This window comes from Protomyctophum bolini (assembly GCF_963924005.1).
Source record: "Protomyctophum bolini genome assembly, chromosome: 3".
Lineage (NCBI taxonomy): Eukaryota > Metazoa > Chordata > Actinopteri > Myctophiformes > Myctophidae > Protomyctophum > Protomyctophum bolini.
The window spans coordinates 42998531-43018509 of NC_137864.1; the positions used below are offsets into that span (position 1 = coordinate 42998531).

The window sequence follows — 19979 nt, forward strand, 5'->3', positions numbered from 1 at the left end:
TTAACTCAAAACTCTGCTTTGCTGGAACAACATATTTTCAGATGGGGGTCCACAGCCAAATACAGATAATTCTCAGGGTCCTTGATGTGATAAAGGTTGAGCACCACTGACATAGAAACATCACTCAACAGCACCTAGTGGCCTGTTGGGTATGGGGCGTGCGAGCATCACTCAACAGCACCTAGTGGCCAGTGGGGTATGGGGCGTGCGAGCATCACTATAGTGGGGTATGGGGCGTGCGAGCACCACTCAACAGCACCTATAGCGAGGTATGGGGCGTGCGAGCGCCACTCACTCAGTGTCGTCGGCAGTGGGCGTGTTGTAGCTCTGGAACAGCGGCTGCATGAAGAGTCCCAGCGTTCCCGTCACACACACCAGGATGAAGATCCACAGGAACAGGCGGTCGATCACCATGGCGACGTACTTCCAGTCCTCTATGATCTGAAACCCCAGAGAGAGAGAGAGAGAGAGAGAGAGAGAGAGAGAGAGGTTACAGGTACAGTCGATCACCATGGAGACGTACTTCCAGTCCTCTATGATCTGAAACCCCAGAGAGAGAGAGAGAGAGAGAGAGAGAGAGAGAGGTTACAGGTGGATCACCATGGAGACGTACTTCCAGTCCTCTATGATCTGAAGGGGTTTTTGTCAGGATAAAGTGTTAGGATATTTTGATTTATTTCTTTGCTTTAGGTTCCTGCAGCGCTGCTCACTGTTCTAGCACTTTGTAGCACTTCACATGTATCTGTATGCCACTCAAACCATGCTGGAATAAAACTTTTGGCATTAAACACCTTTGCCTTGTTTAAAATAACCACCCTCGTGACTCAGTGAGTCGTTACAAATGGAATTGTGCACGGGCATTGAACATCAGCCGTATATTAGCATTCCTGCCACAGGCCATGGGATGTAGTCACTAGTCACAGTCACGAAGGCTGCGTGTATAGATGGGAATAATCTTTACTTTGTGATTCAAGTGATTTCGTTCATTTGATCAAACAATTGGGGATGTTATAAGAGGCCTGCTATTTTGGCTGTCAGTAAGAAAATTAGTGAGATGAATTATAAAACGAAATTGTTGAATAATTCTGGAAGGTTTTAGGTTTGCTGAGTCAAACAGCAAGGACATGCATGCGCGCACACACATAAAACGAAAATTGTTGGATAATTCTGGAAGGAATTGCACGCACACGCGCACACGCACACGCACACACACACACACACACACACACACACACAGTCAGCCAGGACTTGCAGTCGAGAAAGTATGCCTATGACTATTTTTACACAGTATCTGAATATTACATAAGACTTAATTCTAAAAATGTTAATGCAATTATGAGCCTTAGCTTGAGTATTAAGGAATTAGTGGAAGTTAAATAAAGCATTTAAAATATGCATGTGCTGGTGGTGTGTTCCGCACCGAACAATATTTGTTTACAGAAGGGGCCTGAGATGATTGACAGAAAGAGATGAAGGCAGAGACAGAAAGACAGCAGATATGGATCATTTAATAAGTAAGGGATGGACTTCACCATTCTTCCATCTCTCTCTCTCTCTGATAACCTCTTTTGTCCTACATTCTTCATTCCCGCTCACAGCTTTATCCTTATCTACGTACAGTAGCTCCCTCAACTCATTTTATATCGGCCTCACATGGATACATTCCTTTCCCTTTCCATTCCATTCCATTCCATTCCATTCCATTCCATTCCTTTCCTTTCCTCGATCCATTAACAATTATTTCCTTCTATACATTCCTTCATTTCATCCTGTCTTCCTTCCATAATTCCATCATTATTCCTTGCCCTCTGTCTTTCTTTCTGGATGGATGTATAGATTGAGCGCGTGCCGCGCACGTGCCGTGCACGTGCCGTGCACGTGCCGTGCACGTGCCGTGCACGTGCAAGCAACATAGCCTCACTAGTTAAAAAATACCCTCACAAAAAACATGCAGTAATCCTGGTCTGTAAACTGCCTCCCCCTGGCCAGCCGGGGCGCCTGATGGAGGGGAAAGGAACTGGTTGGAATAACGTGTTCCTTCCACGTGCTATACGTCCAACCAGGGAAACTCCCCCCTGTCAGGTGTAAAGGAGCAACTCGGACACTGCAGGCATGAAGGAAGCATGAGTTCAAGTCCGTTGCTCTCCCCAGGTTGGCGGAGGATCACATTAGACGACTGCAGCTTGTCCAAAATGCCGCCGTGCGCCTACTCACTGGTACGAGGAGGCGTGATCATATCACTCCCGTTCTTGCCTCCCTCCACTGGCTTCCCGTTAAATTTAGAATTGATTTTAAGATTCTATTATTTGTTTTTAAATCCCTAAACGGTTTGGCCCCCCTGTATTTATCGGCACTCATGGTCCCTTACTCCCCATCCAGGGCCCTGAGGTCAGCTGACCAGTGGCTCCTGACTGTGCCCAATTTCAGGTCCAGAGGTGACCGTGCCTTTTCGGTGGCTGGCCCCAAACTCTGGAACTGTCTGCCCCTTCATATTAAGTCTGCTCCCTCCTTAGAGGCCTTTAAGTCTTTACTCAAAACCCATTTCTTCTCCCTGGCTTTCAATGTTTGACCTAATTAACCTGTGTACTTTTTGTGTTGCTTTGATTTTGTTTTACTATGTTACTTGTGTCATGTTTCCTGTACAGCACTTTGGTTGGCCACCTGGTCTTTGAAAATGTGCTCTATAAATAAAATTTGATTTGATTTGATTTGGATAATTGACACAGGGGTGAAAATGGGTTACAAAATCGTGGGGTTAAATTATTAAGAAAAAAAAAGAAATAAATCCACAGTACATCCATCCCTGCTTCCAGCCAATCCTCCTCACTGTATTCCCGTCCCTCCTCACTGTATTCCCGTCCCTCCTCACTGTATTCCCGTCCCTCCTCACTGTATTCCCGTCCCTCCTCACTGTATTCCCGTCCCTCCTCACTGTATTCCCGTCCCTCCTCACTGTATTCCCGTCCCTCCTCACTGTATTCCCGTCCCTTCTCACTGTATTCCCGTCCCTCCTCACTGTATTTCTGTCCCTCCTCACTGTATTCCCGTCCCTCCTCACTGTATTCCCGTCCCTCCTCACTCACCCCTTCGTCGTCGTCTTCCGTCCTCATGTGCTCGGCGATGTATCGCACTCCGTCCACGGCTTCCTCCAGGTCCGCGTCCCACTGCACGGCCACACGCCTCCGGAAGTCCGGGATCCCCCCGCCCGCGTCGGGAATGTCGCCCACCTTCCCAGTGGTGGGGGGGAAAAATATTAAAGTACTCAAATGTTTTACTTTAAGTAAAAGCGTCAATACTGCACTGTAAATCCAGAATCAAAAGTAAAAAGTACTCATAATGCAGAATGTCCGATTTCAGGTTTTTGAAAATAGCCGATCTACAAGCTCACAATGATGAGCTATTTTCAAATGGCAAAAATGTATACATGTATAAGTGAATAAAGATTATTTTTAATGATAATCAAAATCTACAAAGTAACTAGTAACTAAAGTTTTCAAATAAATGTAGTGGAGTAAAAGTACAATATTTACCTCTGAGATGTACTGTAGTAGAAGTAAAATAATTGGAAATTGAAAGTACAATACAAATGGCTTCTAAATCCTGACAGTTTTCTCAAACATTTTCATGTCAAGGACCCCCAAAATATATGTATTTGGCCACCGACCCCCATCTGAAAAGATCCAGGGACCTCCCAGAAGCAAAGATTTGAGTTAAAAACGTTCACTCTGAAAGAATATACAGTATATTCAAAGATGTGCACCACATTTTCACGATTTTTCAAAAATAGCTAAAAGCTCGTCTATGAGCTTGTAGATCTGCTACTTTTCAATATAGCTAAAGTATAACATAATACTTGCTAAAACACCAAAAGGGGTTCCCGTCCAGAATGGGTTAAGCAATTAGTTACTTTACAGCCACAATACAAGAGGAAGCGAGAACAACGATTTGGCACCAGCCACTTTCAAAACAAACATGGACAAATTATCCTTCTACAGCACTGCCACCCAAGTGTGACTCCCTCCCTCAAAAAATGCAAATCCCTGGCCTCCTTTAAAACAGGCCTGAGAATCCACCTTTCAGCATGCCAAAGGGAGAGGAAATGATTCCCCTCCCCCCAACCTCCCCCCTCCCCTTAGTCTAGTGACTACCCCCACCTCCTTCTTTGTTCCCCAACCTGTACATTTTTTTTTACCTTTTTATGATGTTTAGATTTTGTTGTTATTTTTTACGTCATGATTATGAATTGAATACCCAGGACCTGAATGGAAACAAGGACTTTTTTTCCCCGGTGATCCCAGTGTTTGACTATATCCTGTACTGATTACATTTCTGACAAAGTATTCAATCAATCAGTCAAACACAGGTTTTTTTTTTTGTGCTCTCCCCTTTTGGCCTGAACTGTTTGATTGTAGCCTATACTCTTGTTGCCGTTTATACATTCTGTCTAATAAACTATTCAATCAATCAATCAAACACCAGCTGCTGCCCACCTTCCAGCCGCACCTGCGAGCCGAGTCGTCGTTGACGTAGAAGGAGTCGGCGTCTGTCCGGATACTTCCCAGTTTGATCTCGGAATACTTCCTCTCTAAGCCGCCGCGGGTGCTGCTACCGCTGCTGCCCCCGCCCCCGCCGCCGCCGCCCGCGGGGTTCCCGTCACCGGCGTTGTTGCGGGACGTTCCCGCGTACTTCCGGCGGAGTTTCTCGCGGACGTTGTTGGAGGAGCCCGGGCGCTTCATGAGGAGGAACGCCGGGAGGCTCACCAGGAAGAGCCGCTTCACCCAGTCGGGCATGCGGTGCGTGGACGGCGAGCGGTGGTGCACGTTGAGCACGCACACGCTGGTCACGATGGAGAAGGTGACGAGCACCATGGTGAACATCAGGTACTTCCCTGGAGAAGACGGAAGGAGGGGAGGGGGTTAATAGGTGAGGAGCAACCTGGTGAACATCAGGTACTTCCCTGGAGAAGACGGAAGGAGGGGAGGGGGTTAATAGGTGAGGAGCACCATGGTGAACATCAGGTACTTCCCTGGAGAAGACGGAAGGAGGGGAGGGGGTTAATAGGTGAGGAGCACCATGGTGAACATCAGGTACTTCCCTGGAGAAGACGGAAGAGGGGGGGGGGGGTTAATACCACTAGGTGGCTCCATTACAGGGGCCGCTATGCTCCGTGCAATAAGCACTGTTGGAATGCCGCCTGGGACGGGGAATTGGAGATAAAAGCGACTGAAAGCGTGCGTGCACATGCAAATCAAGATGGCGCAGTCCAGTGTTATGGTTAACAACAGATAGCCCCTATAGATAGTGAGGGCCCCAATAGTGTGTAATATACAGTGGCCCTCTAGTGAGGGCCCCTATAGTATTAGTGTGTAATATACAGTGGGCCTCTAGTGAGGGCCCCTACAGTATAGTGTGTAATATACAGTGGCCCTCTAGTGAGGGCCCCTATAGTGTGTAATATACAGTGGCCCTCTAGTGAGGGCCACTGTAGTGTGTAATATACAGTGGCCCTCCAGTGAGGGCCCCTATAGTGTGTAATATACAGTGGCCCTCTAGTGAGGGCCCCTATAGTATTAGTGTGTAATATACAGTGGCCCTCTAGTGAGGGCCCCTGTAGTATTTGTGTGTAATATACAGTGGCCCTCTAGTGAGGGCCCCTACAGTATAGTGTGTAATATACAGTGGCCCTCCAGTGAGGGCCCCTATAGTGTGTAATATACAGTGGCCCTCTAGTGAGGGCCCCTACAGTATAGTGTGTAATATACAGTGGCCCTCCAGTGAGGGCCCCTACAGTGTGTAATATACAGTGGCCCTCTAGTGAGGGCCCCTATAGTATTAGTGTGTAATATACAGTGGCCCTCTAGTGAGGGCCCCTATAGTGTGTAATATACAGTGGCCCTCCAGTGAGGGCCCCTATAGTGTGTAATATACAGTGGCCCTCTAGTGAGGGCCCCTATAGTATTAGTGTGTAATATACAGTGGCCCTCTAGTGAAGGCCCCTATAGTGTGTAATATACAGTGGCCCTCCAGTGAGGGCCCCTACAGTGTGTAATATACAGTGGCCCTCTAGTGAGGGCCCCTATAGTATTAGTGTGTAATATACAGTGGCCCTCTAGTGAGGGCCCCTATAGTATTAGTGTGTAATATACAGTGGCCCTCTAGTGAGGGCCCCTATAGTATTAGTGTGTAATATACAGTGGCCCTCTAGTGAGGGCCCCTATAGTATTAGTGTGTAATATACAGTGGCCCTCTAGTGAGGGCCCCTATAGTGTGTAATATACAGTGGCCCTCTAGTGAGGGCCCCTATAGTAATAGGAATGCCTATGGGACAAATGCATTGCGATTCATTTCCTGGGCCACTCGTTGTTCTGAAAGGGGGAGGGACTGCAACTCTCTATAGTGTGTAATATACAGTGGCCCTCCAGTGAGGGCCCCTATAGTGTGTAATATACAGTGGCCCTCTAGTGAGGGCCCCTACAGTATAGTGTGTAATATACAGTGGCCCTCTCCATCGTCACCCCTGGACTGACCTATGAGCGGCACGGCCAGGGACGTGGGCGGCACGATCTTGGAGATGAGCAGCAGGAAGACGGTGAGCGCCAGCAGCACGGAGATGCTCAGCGTCATCTTCTCGCCGCAGTTGGACGGCAGGTAGAAGACCATCATGGCCAGCGAGGTGATGAGCACGCAGGGGATGATGAGGTTGATGGTGTAGAACAGCGGCTTCCGCTTGATGACGAAGTCGTACGTGATGTCCAGGTAGGTGATGTCGTCGGGGTCCTCATTCTTGCGCGCCGGGAGCAACACGATGTCCCACTCACCGCTGCGTTGGGGGGGGGGGGGGGGGGCGTGAAGCAAAGGGTATTAGATTAGAGCAACACGATGTCCCACTCGCCGCTGGGGGGGGGGGGGGGGGGGGGGGGGGGGGGGGGGGCGTGAAGCAAAGGGTATTACATTCTACACGATGTCCCACTCGCCGCTGCGTTGGGTGGGAGGGGGGGGGGGGGTGAAGCAAAGGGTATTAGATTCTACACGATGTCCCACTCGCCGCTGCGTTGGGGGGGGGGGGGGGGGGGGGTGAAGCAAAGGGTATTAGATTCTACACGATGTCCCACTCGCCGCTGCGTTGGGGGGGGGGGGGGGGGGGGCCTGAAGCAAAGGGTATTAGATTCTACACGATGTCCCACTCGCCGCTGCGTTGGGGGGGGGGGGGGGGGGCGTGAAGCAAAGGGTATTAGATTCTACACGATGTCCCACTCGCCGCTGCGTTGGGAAGGGTATTAGATTCTACAAAATGTCTTTTCTCAAAAACCTAATGTCACTGCATGGTGCACAAACTATTTCATGTCAAGGACCCCCAGAATGATGTGTATTTGGCCGCGGACCACCACAACACAGCACAGCACAACAGTGACACTTTATAACCAACGTGTCTCTACTCTCCGGAATAATCCTTATGCTTTCTTGCTGTCAAGGAAAAGGAGTCCGTGTTGCAGAACTGGTGATTTAAAAAACAAAATAATAATTCAAAAAGGACAAACGTGATCAGCCAGGGTTCTAACTCTGTATCCAACCTCCGTAGTGAACAACAAAGTAATTATCTCTCTTCCTCTCAATAATGCGAGCGCTTCCCTGCACACCAGAACAGAAAGTAAACACAAGCTATCCCATAATACTCCTCGTCCCAGCCTCAGCCCGCCAACACACAGTTAAAGGAACAATCCCCCTGTATATACCTTAGGGTTACAACAAAACAGTATTTCCGTGCTCAGACATACAAAAAACGTGCTAACCTGGGCGTGAAGTCGTCGCGACTGGCGTAGTCGCTGGTGAGGCTGAGGTCCAGCTCGGTGTGGTCGTAGGTCCAGGAGCGGAACTTGAGCGTGCAGTTCTGCTGGTCGAAGGGGAAGTTCTGCACCTCGATGGCGCACGCCGACTTGTAGATGGCCGGCGGGAGCCAGAAGATGTGGCCGGTGTTGGAGACCACCGCGTTGCAGTAGAAGGACACCTCGTACACGCCGTCTGCACTGTGTGTGTGTGTATGTGTGTGTGCGTGTGTGTGTGTGTGTGTGTGTTGTGTGTGTGTGTGTGTGTGTGTGTGTGTGTGTGTGTGTGTGTGTGTGTGTGTGTGTGTGTGTGTGTGTAGGGGGGGAGAGACATGAATTACATTAACTCAAGTGGTTTTCAACCAGTGGTGCTTAGGGGGTTCCCCTATATATATATAACTTTTTCAACATTTTCCAAAAAACATTCCCACAAAAGCAACATTTTTCAACAAAAGCAATGATTGTTTCAATAATTTCACGAAGAAGCTAAATCTAATACCACATACTGTAGTATAGACACGTGTTTCAGACGTGAAACACAGACAGATTGGAAGACGGTCAGGGGATCTTAGTATAATCTGATCGACAAGAGGAATTAACTTTAAAGACTTTAAAGAAACTGTTTTTTCTGTTTTTTTTATGTAAGTTTTTCTAATATTCTAGCGGACCGTGCCCAAGGTTATTTGATATTTTGGCATAATCTGATTGACAGTTGGAACAGACTTAAAATAAACAAATTGTCCCTGTTTTCTGATGTTTGCTTCAGAACAAACATCAAATATTGGTTCATTTTCCCAATTTTCTAGCACCCACAAAAGATCAGGAACAATGCTCCCGTTTTCTGATTTGTATCTCAGTGTGTATGTGAGCGTGTGTGTGTGTGTGTGTGTGTGTGTGTGTGTGTGTGTGTGTGTGTGTGTGTGTGTGTGTGTGTGTACGGTTGCACGTAATGCACGTAACTCGACAACCACTTGCCCCCCCATTTGACACAAGCGTTCCACACCAACAGGGAGTGCCGTGCCCAGCCTTGAGTCGGTGGCATGCACTCTGGTCAGGCTCTGCCAGTGGACCTAATGAGGCCAAGTCACCCCACCTGTGCAATTTCCAGCCTCTGCCAATTGAATGCCACGCCTGCCAATTGATTACTTAACCAGTTCCCCCCAGAAGAGGGCAGGTTCAGGGCCTGGCCAATCAGAAGAGGGCAGGTTTAGAGCCCGGCCAAAACCTGCCCTCTTTGTGGGCTAGAATATTAGAAAAATGAACCAATATTTGATATTTGTTCAGAAACAAACAGAAAAAAGATCCCCTGACCAAATACTTCATGGTTCTATTATTGACACACTGAAGCACGCACAAACACACAAACCTACTTATTGTAGAGCACTATGTCAGGAAGCCAGATGTGTTTTGATGGTATTCGTAGTTTTTCGATGCCTTCATACTTGTCTGGGTCCCACCGCAGCCTGTAGTCAAACCACTCCTGGAGAGACAAGTGTTCACATATTCAGTTCCTGCAGCTTAAATCATATACTCCGTCGCATGTCGATTTTCACAGCAAAATTTGATTTTAGCTTTAGTCATAGTCTCTTGAATAGTCACATTATTTTTAGTCACATTTTAGTCACCTGGAATGTTTTAGTGTTAGTCTAGTTTTAGTCAACGAAATATCATAAGATTTTTAATAGTCTTTAATAGACAAAAATGTATTTTGGTGCCGTCATAATGGCTGATTTTACACTTGCTCAAAATAGCAGATATACAAGCTCACACGTTGTGAGCTTGTATATCTGCTTCATCATGCAAACCAAGTGTAAAATGACTTACTCAGGATCTCTTGTCCACTAGTCCCTTCCTAACATTTTAGTCTATAGTTTTTACTTGTTGACGAAATTTTCAATATATTTAGTCTTCGCTTCAGTCGTCAGAGCTTAGTTAGTGTGGTTGCCCAACAGGGCAACCAGACTCTTGTAATTGTAACACTTTATTCCACTTATTGTGGGCTCGCTACAGCGAGCACACACTAGTTATTGCCAGCCTATATTTATTATTCCGTTTCTTTATTCTGCCGCTTTTTTTGGCACCCTACTACTTCCACATACTTTATGCTAGAAATTTAGTTCAAACTTCAAACTGTTCAGCTCTTTGCAGTGATGGGTGCTTGTATTTTTATTTTTACAAAGTTTTATACTTTTTATACTTTTTAACTTTTTAACTTTTTTTTAACATCCTTTATAATGAGAGTCGATGGAAGAAAGGTCCCATTTTTCACAGTTAACTTTTTTGAGCTCTTATTACTCCGTCATACTTTCACTTTGAAACTTCATTCAAACTTTATAATGTTCATCTATCTTTGAACTTTCATTGGTGAAAAAGTTGTTTTGAAAAAGTTTATACTTTTTAAAATATTTAACTTTATTCATAGTTTTTCCCTCCCATTGACAATGTATGGGATTTATCTCTAAATCAAGCTCACTTTTGCAGCCTCATTACTCTGGCATACTTTGTCGTAGAAACGTGATTTAAACTTTAGAACGCTCACACGACTCTGGACTCTGGACGGTTCAAACCGTATTCGAATACGTTAAACGGTTTTTCCGAAATCGCAGTTCAATCGCAGGCCGTTTCGCATAATTAGTGCCATTTTAGAGTGCGGAGCTTCTTTGACTAGAGTGTGGAGACTGAAATTCTTTCCTTGAAAATTTACCAAACAAATTGTCGTCCCGGCCAAAGTATTCATTTTACACGCATGTTCTTTTGTCATTTTGTAGCCACACATGTCCTCTTTCACACAATGTGACCACCAAAGCACAGAGACATACAGAATGTGAACTACGGCCTTTTAAGTGACACAAAAACAGTCAATCTGCTCATTGACCTCCATTGTATAATTCTTACGAGGAAATTATCGCGCTGACAATTCTTAACTCGCTCTTATAACCACATTTTCAATCGTACCAACACCACAATCGCACATGGTGTACCTCAATATCTCAGGCCACTCACAGCGAAAAAAATATTTGCATTCGACTTTTACTTTTTGCGATAGAGCAATTTGTTCGGGGCATAGTTTCCTCCATCCAGGACCATTGAAATCTCCCAGTCATAGTGCTGGCAAGTAGTAGAACTCTTTTTACTTCCACAGCTGAGACATATAAGGGCTTAATTACAGGGCTTGACATTAAAGTTACAAGATCTCAATGAGTTGCTCTGCGATACCTTGTGAGCTTGTAGGTCTGCTATTTGTGCAATTGGCTGGCCTTTACACAGCTCTCGCAAGAGCACGCACACACACACCCTGTCTTCCTATTGGCTGGCCTTTACACAGCTCTCGCAAGCGCACGCACGCACGCACGCACGCACGCACGCAAAAAAATAAAATAAAAAGTATTTTTTTGAAAAAAAGTATTTTTTTGAAAAAAGAAGTATTTTTTTGAAAAAAAGGTATTTTTTTGAAAAGAAAGTATTTTTTTGAAAAAGAAGTATTTTTTGGAAAAAGAAGTATTTTTTGAAAAAAAAGTAATTTTTTGAAAAAAATGAAATTTTTTGAAAAAAATGCAAACTTAAAAAAAAAAAACTTTAACCTTTTTTTTTTTTACTTATGAAAAAAAAATATATATATTTTTTTTACTTAAAAAGAAAAAACTTGAATTTTTTTAATAAAGATTATTTTTTTTACATTTAAAGAAAAACTTTTAAAAACACTTCTACAGCTTCCACATACTTTATTCCGCTTTATGCAGTTATTTATGCTTAAACTAGTTTTTCCAAATGTTCATACTTTTTTTTTACTTTTACTTCAGCTTTAATACATTTTCTACTTTTGTTTACAATATGCTACAGTCCCGAAAAAATTGATCACTTCTACAACTTCCACATACTTTATTCCGCTTTATGCAGTTATTTATGCTTAAACTATAGTTTTTCCAAATGTTCATAGTTTTTTAAACTTTTACTTCAGCTTTAATACATTTTCTACTTTTGTTTACAATATGCTACAGTCCCGAAATTTTGATTATGGATTTAGACCACCAATGGGAACACTATTACTCCGGTCCCCGAGTTTCAAACTTGACACGGCAAAAACTTTATACATTGCAATTTATGCGAGCCCACGCAGTTTCTACAGGAACTGCCTTTCTAGTTATTATTGTGGGCTCGCTACAGCGAGCACACACTAGTTATTGCCAGCCTATGTTTATTTATTTATTCTTTATTCCGCCGTTTTTTTGACACGCTACTACTTCCACATACTTTATGCTAGAAATTTAGTTCAAACTTCAAACTGTTCAGCTCTTTGAAGTGATGGGTGCTTGTATTTTTATTTTTACAAAGTTTTATACTTTTTATACTTTTTAACTTTTTAACTTTTTTTAACAATCTTTATAATGAGAGTCGATGGAAGAAAGGTCCCATTTTTCACAGTTAACTTTTTTGAGCTCTTATTACTCCGTCATACTTTCACTTTGAAACTTCATTCAAACTTTATAATGTTCATCTATCTTTGAACTTTCATTGGTGAAAAAGTTGTTTTGAAAAAGTTTATACTTTTTAAAATATTTAACTTTATTCATAGTTTTTCCCTCCCATTGACAATGTATGGGATTTATCTCTAAATCAAGCTCACTTTTGCAGCCTCATTACTCTGGCATACTTTGTCGTAGAAACGTGATTTAAACTTTAGAACGCTCACACGACTCTGGACTTTTTCGTGGTTCAAACCGTATTCGAATACGTTAAACGGTTTTTCCGAAATCGCAGTTCAATCGCAGGCCGTTTCGCGTAATTAGTGCCATTTTAGAGTGCGGGCCTTCTTTGACTAGAGTGTGGAGACTGAAATTCTTTCCTTGAAAATTTACCAAACAAATTGTCGTCCCGGCCAAAGTATTCATTTTACACGCATGTTCTTTTGTCATTTTGTAGCCACACATGTCCTCTTTCACACAATGTGACCACCAAAGCACAGAGACATACAGAATGTGAACTACGGCCTTTTAAGTGACACAAAAACAGTCAATCTGCTCATTGACCTCCATTGTATAATTCTTACGAGGAAATTATCGCGCTGACAATTCTTAACTCGCTCTTATAACCACATTTTCAATCGTACCAACACCACAATCGCACATGGTGTACCTCGATATCTCAGGCCACTCACAGCGAAAGAAATATTTGCATTCGACTTTTACTTTTTGCGATAGAGCAATTTGTTCGGACATAGTTTTCCCCCATCCAGGACCATTGAAATCTCCCAGTCATAGTGCTGGCAAGTAGTAGAACTCTTTTTACTTCCACAGCTGAGACATATAAGGGCTTAATTGCAGGGCTGACATTAAAGTTACAAGATCTCAATGAGTTGCTCTGCGATACCTTGTGAGCTTGTAGGTCTGCTATTTGTGCAATTAGGCTAGACACATGCAAGTGCACGCACGCACGCACGCACGCACGCACACACACACCCTGTCTTCGCACGCACGCACACACACACACACCCTGTCTTCCTATTGGCTGGCCTTTACACAGCTCTCGCAAGCGCACGCACGCACGCACGCACGCACGCACGCACACACCCTGTCTTCGCTCGCACGCTCGCACACACACACCCTGTCTTCCTATTGGCTGGCCTTTACACAGCTCTCGCAAGCGCACGCACGCACGCACGCACGCACGCACAAAAAATAAAAACTTTTTTTTTTTTTTTTGATTTTTTTTTTTTTTTTTTTTACTTGAAAAAAATGAAAAAAATTGAAAAAAATTGAAAAAAATTGAAAAAAATTGAAAAAAATTGAAAAAAATTGAAAAAAATTGAAAAAAATGAAAAAATTGAAAAAAATTGAAAAAAATTGAAAAAAATTGAAAAAATTGAAAACTTAAAAAAAAAATTACTTATTAAGAAAATACTTCAACTTTTTTTTTTTTTACTTATTAAGAAAAAACTTAAACTTTTTTTTTTTTTTTACTTTAAAAGAATAAACTTGAATTTTTTTTAATAAAGTTTTTTTTTTTTACTTATTAAGAAAAAACTTAAACTTTTTTTTTTTTTTACTTAAAAAGAATAAACTTGAATTTTTTTTAATAAAGTTTTTTTTTTTTTTTACCTTTTAAACTTTAAACTTTTAAAAACACTTCTACAACTTCCACATACTTTATTCCGCTTTATGCAGTTATTTATGCTTAAACTATAGTTTTTCCAAATGTTCATACTTTTTTAAACTTTTACTTCAGCTTTAATACATTTTCTACTTTTGTTTACAATATGCTACAGTCCCGAAATTTTGATTATGGATTTAGACCACCAATGGGAACACTATTACTCCGGTCCCCGAGTTTCAAACTTGACACGGCAAAAACTTTATACATTGCAATTTATGCGAGCCCACGCAGTTTCTACAGGAACTGCCTTTCTAGTTATTTTTTTTCTTCCACTAGTCTTTATTTTGACGCACTACCCCTCCCTCAGTTTTGACTGTACGCACTTGAGCCATATGTCAAATTGACCGGAAAAATCGGGAATCGATGGCGTGTACTTTGCTAAGAGAAATGTTGTATAGTTTAATTGATATGAATTTATTAGTGAATTAAATTATCCCATTGACTTCAATGGAAAAATGCAAAAAATCACATTCAAGTATTTTTCCCTCTGAGACTGTAAGCACTATAGTTACAAAACTTGGAGGAATATTTCCTAATTATCACTAAAATTAATTAAAAATATATATTTTTAGGTCGGCCTCATGGTGGCGCTATAACAGCCCACTTTACCTTTTGGCTCATAACTCTTGAACCGTATGTCGTAAAATCTAAATTATTTTTTCCCTGGATTCCTTGGGTCATGACGCATCTCCCCATATAGGCCACGCCCATTTCCGCCATGATGGATTTTCCGCCATTTTGAATTTTGTCCAAAACACACTTTTTGCTTTTCCTCCTACAGATTTTGTCCAAATCTCACAAAAATGTACACGTGATCTCTGGACCCATCCGATTAAAACAGATTTGCAGATTTTCGGTAGTGCGTATCGTTCGGCCGTAATCGTCTTCCGAAGTCAGTAGGAGGGGCCTATATCACGAAAAATGCCATAAATCACAAACGGAATGTCCAATCCATCCCAAATTTGAATCACATGTCCGGGGTGGTTCGTTCAACGAGTTCCAAAAGCAATTCCATTTTCATCCATAGGGGGCGCCGCAAACGCGATAAATGTAACCGTTTGTCGGAAAACCAGAATTTCGGGGGTTAAATCCCCTCCGAATTACTTACACACGATCTAAGGTGTGACTTGAAACTGTAACAGGCTGGCAATATCAGTGGGAGGGGTATATATATGTAAGCCACTGCGGCAACCACACTCTGCAATTTTTTAAAATTGCGACCTCTCCGAGGTTGTCTAGTTTTCATTTAGTTTCCATTTAGTCAGTGAAAAAAGCTTGTCGACAAACATTCTTTTTTTGTCATAGAATTAGTCACCGAAATCAACACTGCTCCACCGCACACCGATACCGTGCGTCGGAAATAGCAGACCAGTGAGAGCTTGTAGGTAGGACCACTACCAGTTGACCTGTAGTAAGTCTCATGGTCGGGGGGGTAGGACCAAGTCTCATGGGATTTGGGATTTGTTTATAAACATTTTGGTATTTGTTTATAAACATTTGTGATTTGTTTATAAACATTTGTGATTTGTTTATAAACATTTGTGATTTGTTTATAAACATTTGTGATTTGTTTACAAACATTTGGGATTTGTTTATAAACATTTGGGATTTGTAAGTCTCATGGGGGGGGTAGGACCACTTCCAGTTGACCTGTAGTAAGTCTCATGGTCGGGGGGGTAGGACCAAGTCTCATGGGATTTGTTTATAAACATTTTGGTATTTGTTTATAAACATTTGTGATTTGTTTATAAACATTTGTGATTTTTTTATAAACATTTTGGGATTTGTTTATAAACATTTGGGATTTGTTTACAAACATTTGGGATTTGTTTATAAACATTTGGGATTTGTAAGTCTCATGGGGGGGGTAGGACCACTTCCAGTTGACCTGTAGTAAGTCTCATGGTCGGGGGGGTAGGACCAAGTCTCATGGGATTTGGGATTTGTTTATAAACATTTTGGTATTTGTTTATAAACATTTGTGATTTGTTTATAAACATTTGTGATTTGTTTATAAACATTTTGGGATTTGTTTATAAACATTTGGGATTTGTTTATAAACATTTGGGATTTGTTTACAAACATTTGGGATTTGTTTATAAACATTTGGGATTTGTAAGTCTCATGGGGGGGGTAGGACCACTCAGGGCCGGTTCTAGGCATAGGCGAACTAGGCGGTCGCCTAGGGCCTCAACCACTGAGGGGGCCTCGTCACAGGGAGAAGATTTTTTTTTTTTTCATGTATCCCTTACATGGGCTACTGGCCACATGTGGCCCCCACCTAGCTTCTTAATTTTGATCTCAAAGTGCACCAGATTGAAGCATTTTCATGGCAAATTAAAAAAAATTATCCGGCGTGGCAAAGCAGGAGGGGGGGGGGGGCCTCTGTATAATATGTTGCCTAGGGCCTCAAAAGGCCTAGAACCGGTACTGCTTGTAGGTTTGCTATTTTCGACAGAGCATGAATTATACACTGATGTTCATTTAGCCACAACTAATGATAATCATCCGATCTACAAGTTGACAGCGTGTCACAACATAACTATATGATTCTGTGTACAACATGTGTTAATGTGTATGTGTGTGTACTGGTGTAAAATATGTGCAAACAGACTGTATAGAATATACAGTATAAGGAAAGCAGAACAGTGACGATTTTGGTGACAGTTTTTGTACATTTGTTTGAAATACAAAGGGCCTTTCTGTGTGGAGTCCCCCATATATGGGGACTAGGTTGGTCTCCCCATGTCCCTCATGGGGACTAGGTTGGTCTCCCCATGTCCCCCATATATGGGGACTAGGTTGTCTCCCCATGTCCCTCATATATGGGGACTAGGTTGGTCTCCCCATGTCCCTCATATATGGGGACTAGGTTGGCGGAGGGTGTGTAGAGCCCAGGATCACATTAGATAATTGACACAGGGGTGAAAAATGGGTTACAAAATCGTGGGATATAAATGTATTAAAAAAAAAGAAATACAAATGGTGAGAAATTAAAGGAAAAACCAGACTGACAAATACGTCTGCTACAGTACAGTTAGCGTACTGCATATAAATGCTGAGCAGACCCAGCTATATGACCTCAATCTCGTAAAGAGGGTTCATTATTATTGGGACGTCGTGGAAGGCAGCAGCTTCAGTCTGTTTCAATATAGTATAGGAATAGAATTCCTCGTGATGTTTTCTATTGTCTAAATGGACACTTGGTGTCCTTGGGTGCCTTGCAGTTTCACTGAGAACCACAACTCCCATGAGTTATCCTTCAAATTGAAATGTTTGACATAGGTGTGATCAATCATCCAATCAAGTGATGAATATGTATTCTGTCCTATGTCACTTTTTGATTATGCCTGAAGACGGTCAGTAGACCGAAAGCTTGCCAAATACATTGATTGTGCGCAGATCTGAGTGTGCGCCTGTGCGGAGCTTCCCTTTATTTTTTCTCATGTTCCCTTTGTGGCTCCAGCACCTCTCTTAAGTTTTTTCAGCGGATGAGCGGTGGTTCCTTTTTCTAATACTGTATAGTATAGGAACAAATACAAAGAACAAAAGTGGCAAAAGTGGTTCCCGTCCTGAATGGGGTTATAAAGTACAATGTAGTTATACTTAGTTCACATCACTGTATAGGTGACTGCATGGGAATGTCAGTGTCTGACGTGAACAGACTGAGTAAGAACATTCTGTGGAGATGTACAAAGAGAGGGATGCTATTAGCATGACGGCAGTGCATTAAGCCCCTCATTACAAAGACAACGCACATTTGAGAGTGCAGCAGTGCAAAAGCCAATGGAGGCAGCTGCTCTACAGAGATATGGGGGGAAAAGAGGTGACATGGTCACCATGAGTCATCCTTCACCAGCTGCTCTACAGAGATATGGGGGGAAAAGAGGTGACATGGTCACCATGAGTCATCCTTCACCATGTTCACCACTAAGTGGACGAATGCATGTCTGTCTGTCTGGCGTTTAAAACCAAGAGAATGGCAAATGCCTTTATGCTGTTGTTGTCGTCGTTTTTCCTTATAATTTGTCCACTTTTCTGTAAATCCATCACATTGAGACAATTCCCAGCACTAAAACGGATGAATGTTGTATCTGTCACGGTTTGAGACAATGAGAGATAATAGGACCCAAGTGCAGGACAGACAAAACGGAGGCTAAGTACGATGCAAGAGGTTTAAACAGTAGAATTAAATACACGAGGAGAAACACTATGAAACTACTGTAGGTACAAGGAATAAACACGCTGACTTACATTGAGGATCTGACAAAGGACTGAAACACACTGGGGCATATACAAAGACTGACTAGACACAGGTGAACAACTAACAAAATGAGACAAACAAGACACAGGTGAACAACTAACAAAATCAACACAGGGATTGGCTGAGAGACAAAGAAGACCCAGGTGGAGAAAACTAATAATCACAGGTGATGAGACAACACAGGTAACAAAAGCAACAGAGGAAACCAAGGGACCAAAAATACTACAAAACAAAAGCACAACAGAAAAAGGTCACGGAATGCGACAGTATCAACGCAGAGCAGTGACGACATACCTGAGACAGCCATAGGTTGGTAGTCATGATCTGTTCTCTCTCGTTCTGTAAAAGTCAGCAAAAGGAACCAGTCAAAAACACATATAATATAATATAATATAATATAATATAATATAATATAATATAATATAATATAATATAATATAATATAATATAATATAATATAATATAATATAATACACCACAGCCACATATCACGTGGATTAATATATACGAAGCATGGTTTTAGTTCAGGGCATGGGCGCAGAGGTCTTTACAGTCACATGTCCATTATTCCCTCCATTCAGATAAAGCCACAACAACCCAAGCCGAACTAAACTAAGTCCTTTTTAAACGGGCTGGTGTTCACTCTTCCATGACTGTACATTGTTTAGCTTTGCTATCACCACCTGCCAGCTTGTCAGCCCCGCACCACCACCACCACCACCACCACCACCGCCTCCCTCCACCCCAGCATCCTCCTGGATTCATTCACTTCATTAAAGTGCCTCAGAATGCCCATAGGGGGGCAGCGATGCCTCAGGCGGGTGGTGGGGGGGTGGGTGGGTGTCGTGAGGTTATTCTCTTGATCCACTCCTCCTCAGGCAAGAAGTGTCCTTGAGAAATACACTCACTGCCTTCACTGTACTGGTTCTCAGAGTTTAAAAACACTTTGAAGGACCCCTGTGGGTCCTTCAAAGTGTTCCCCAACTGAACACTTTTATTTATTTATTTTCACCTATTTTCAAAGAATGCTGACAAATAAATCTTGATAAAATGTTATCAAATGTTCCCTGATGGTGGTCCCCATGGGTGTGTGTGTGTGTGTGTGTGTGTGTGTGTGTGTGTGTGTGTGTGTGTGTGTGTGTGTGTGTGTGTGTGTGTGTGTGTGTGTGTGTGTGTGTGTGTGCGTGCGTGCGTGCGTGCGTGCGTGCGTGCGTGCGTGCGTGCGTGCGTGCGTGCGTGCGTGCGTGCGTGCGTGCGTGCGTGCGTGCGTGCGTGCGAGTGAAAGTGGAAGTCCTGTATACATTGTAAAGCACTTAGGGGCAAGGCGCTATAATAATATAAATGCAGACAGGCTCATATGACTGATCACGTTAGTTTAACAAATGTGTGTCTTTAGGCTCAACATATTACAATGTTGTTATCAAACAGCTGATATTCTGAATGTTATGCCAGTAGCCTAGTACTTGATATGGGTAGATACCATTTGTTATTAAAATGTCTTGTTTGTTTGTTTATTCAGTTACAAAATAATGCATGAGATGGAGTGCTATCCCATGAGATATTAGCATGGATTGGGACCAAAGGCTGAGTGCAATAAACCACCAGAGTATATTATGCGATTATACCAGTTAATTTATAATTAGCAAGCAGAAGAAAGGACTATTACAGCTGGCAGGGTTACCGTTGCTAACGGTTACAGGTAAGGTAAACAAGGAGGTTGATCCCCTCAGCAACGTGTTGTA

General features: G+C 42.7%; 1 protein-coding gene across 1 annotated transcript; it reads right to left on the reverse strand.

Moving 5' to 3' along the window:
• Nucleotides 1-291: 291 nt before the first annotated feature.
• Nucleotides 292-18573, reverse strand: LOC308336561 (neuronal acetylcholine receptor subunit beta-2-like; the record flags this gene model as incomplete). The annotated part of the gene is made up of 7 exons (XM_080793963.1): nucleotides 18532-18573; nucleotides 9194-9303; nucleotides 7791-8024; nucleotides 6528-6820; nucleotides 4491-4888; nucleotides 3084-3227; nucleotides 292-441 (listed from the first exon to the last, which is right to left on the reverse strand). Exons 1-7 carry the CDS (start codon nucleotides 18556-18558, stop codon nucleotides 292-294), a joined length of 1356 nt encoding a protein of 451 aa, XP_080650089.1. The 5' UTR covers nucleotides 18559-18573.
• Between the last annotated feature and the right edge of the window lie 1406 nt (nucleotides 18574-19979).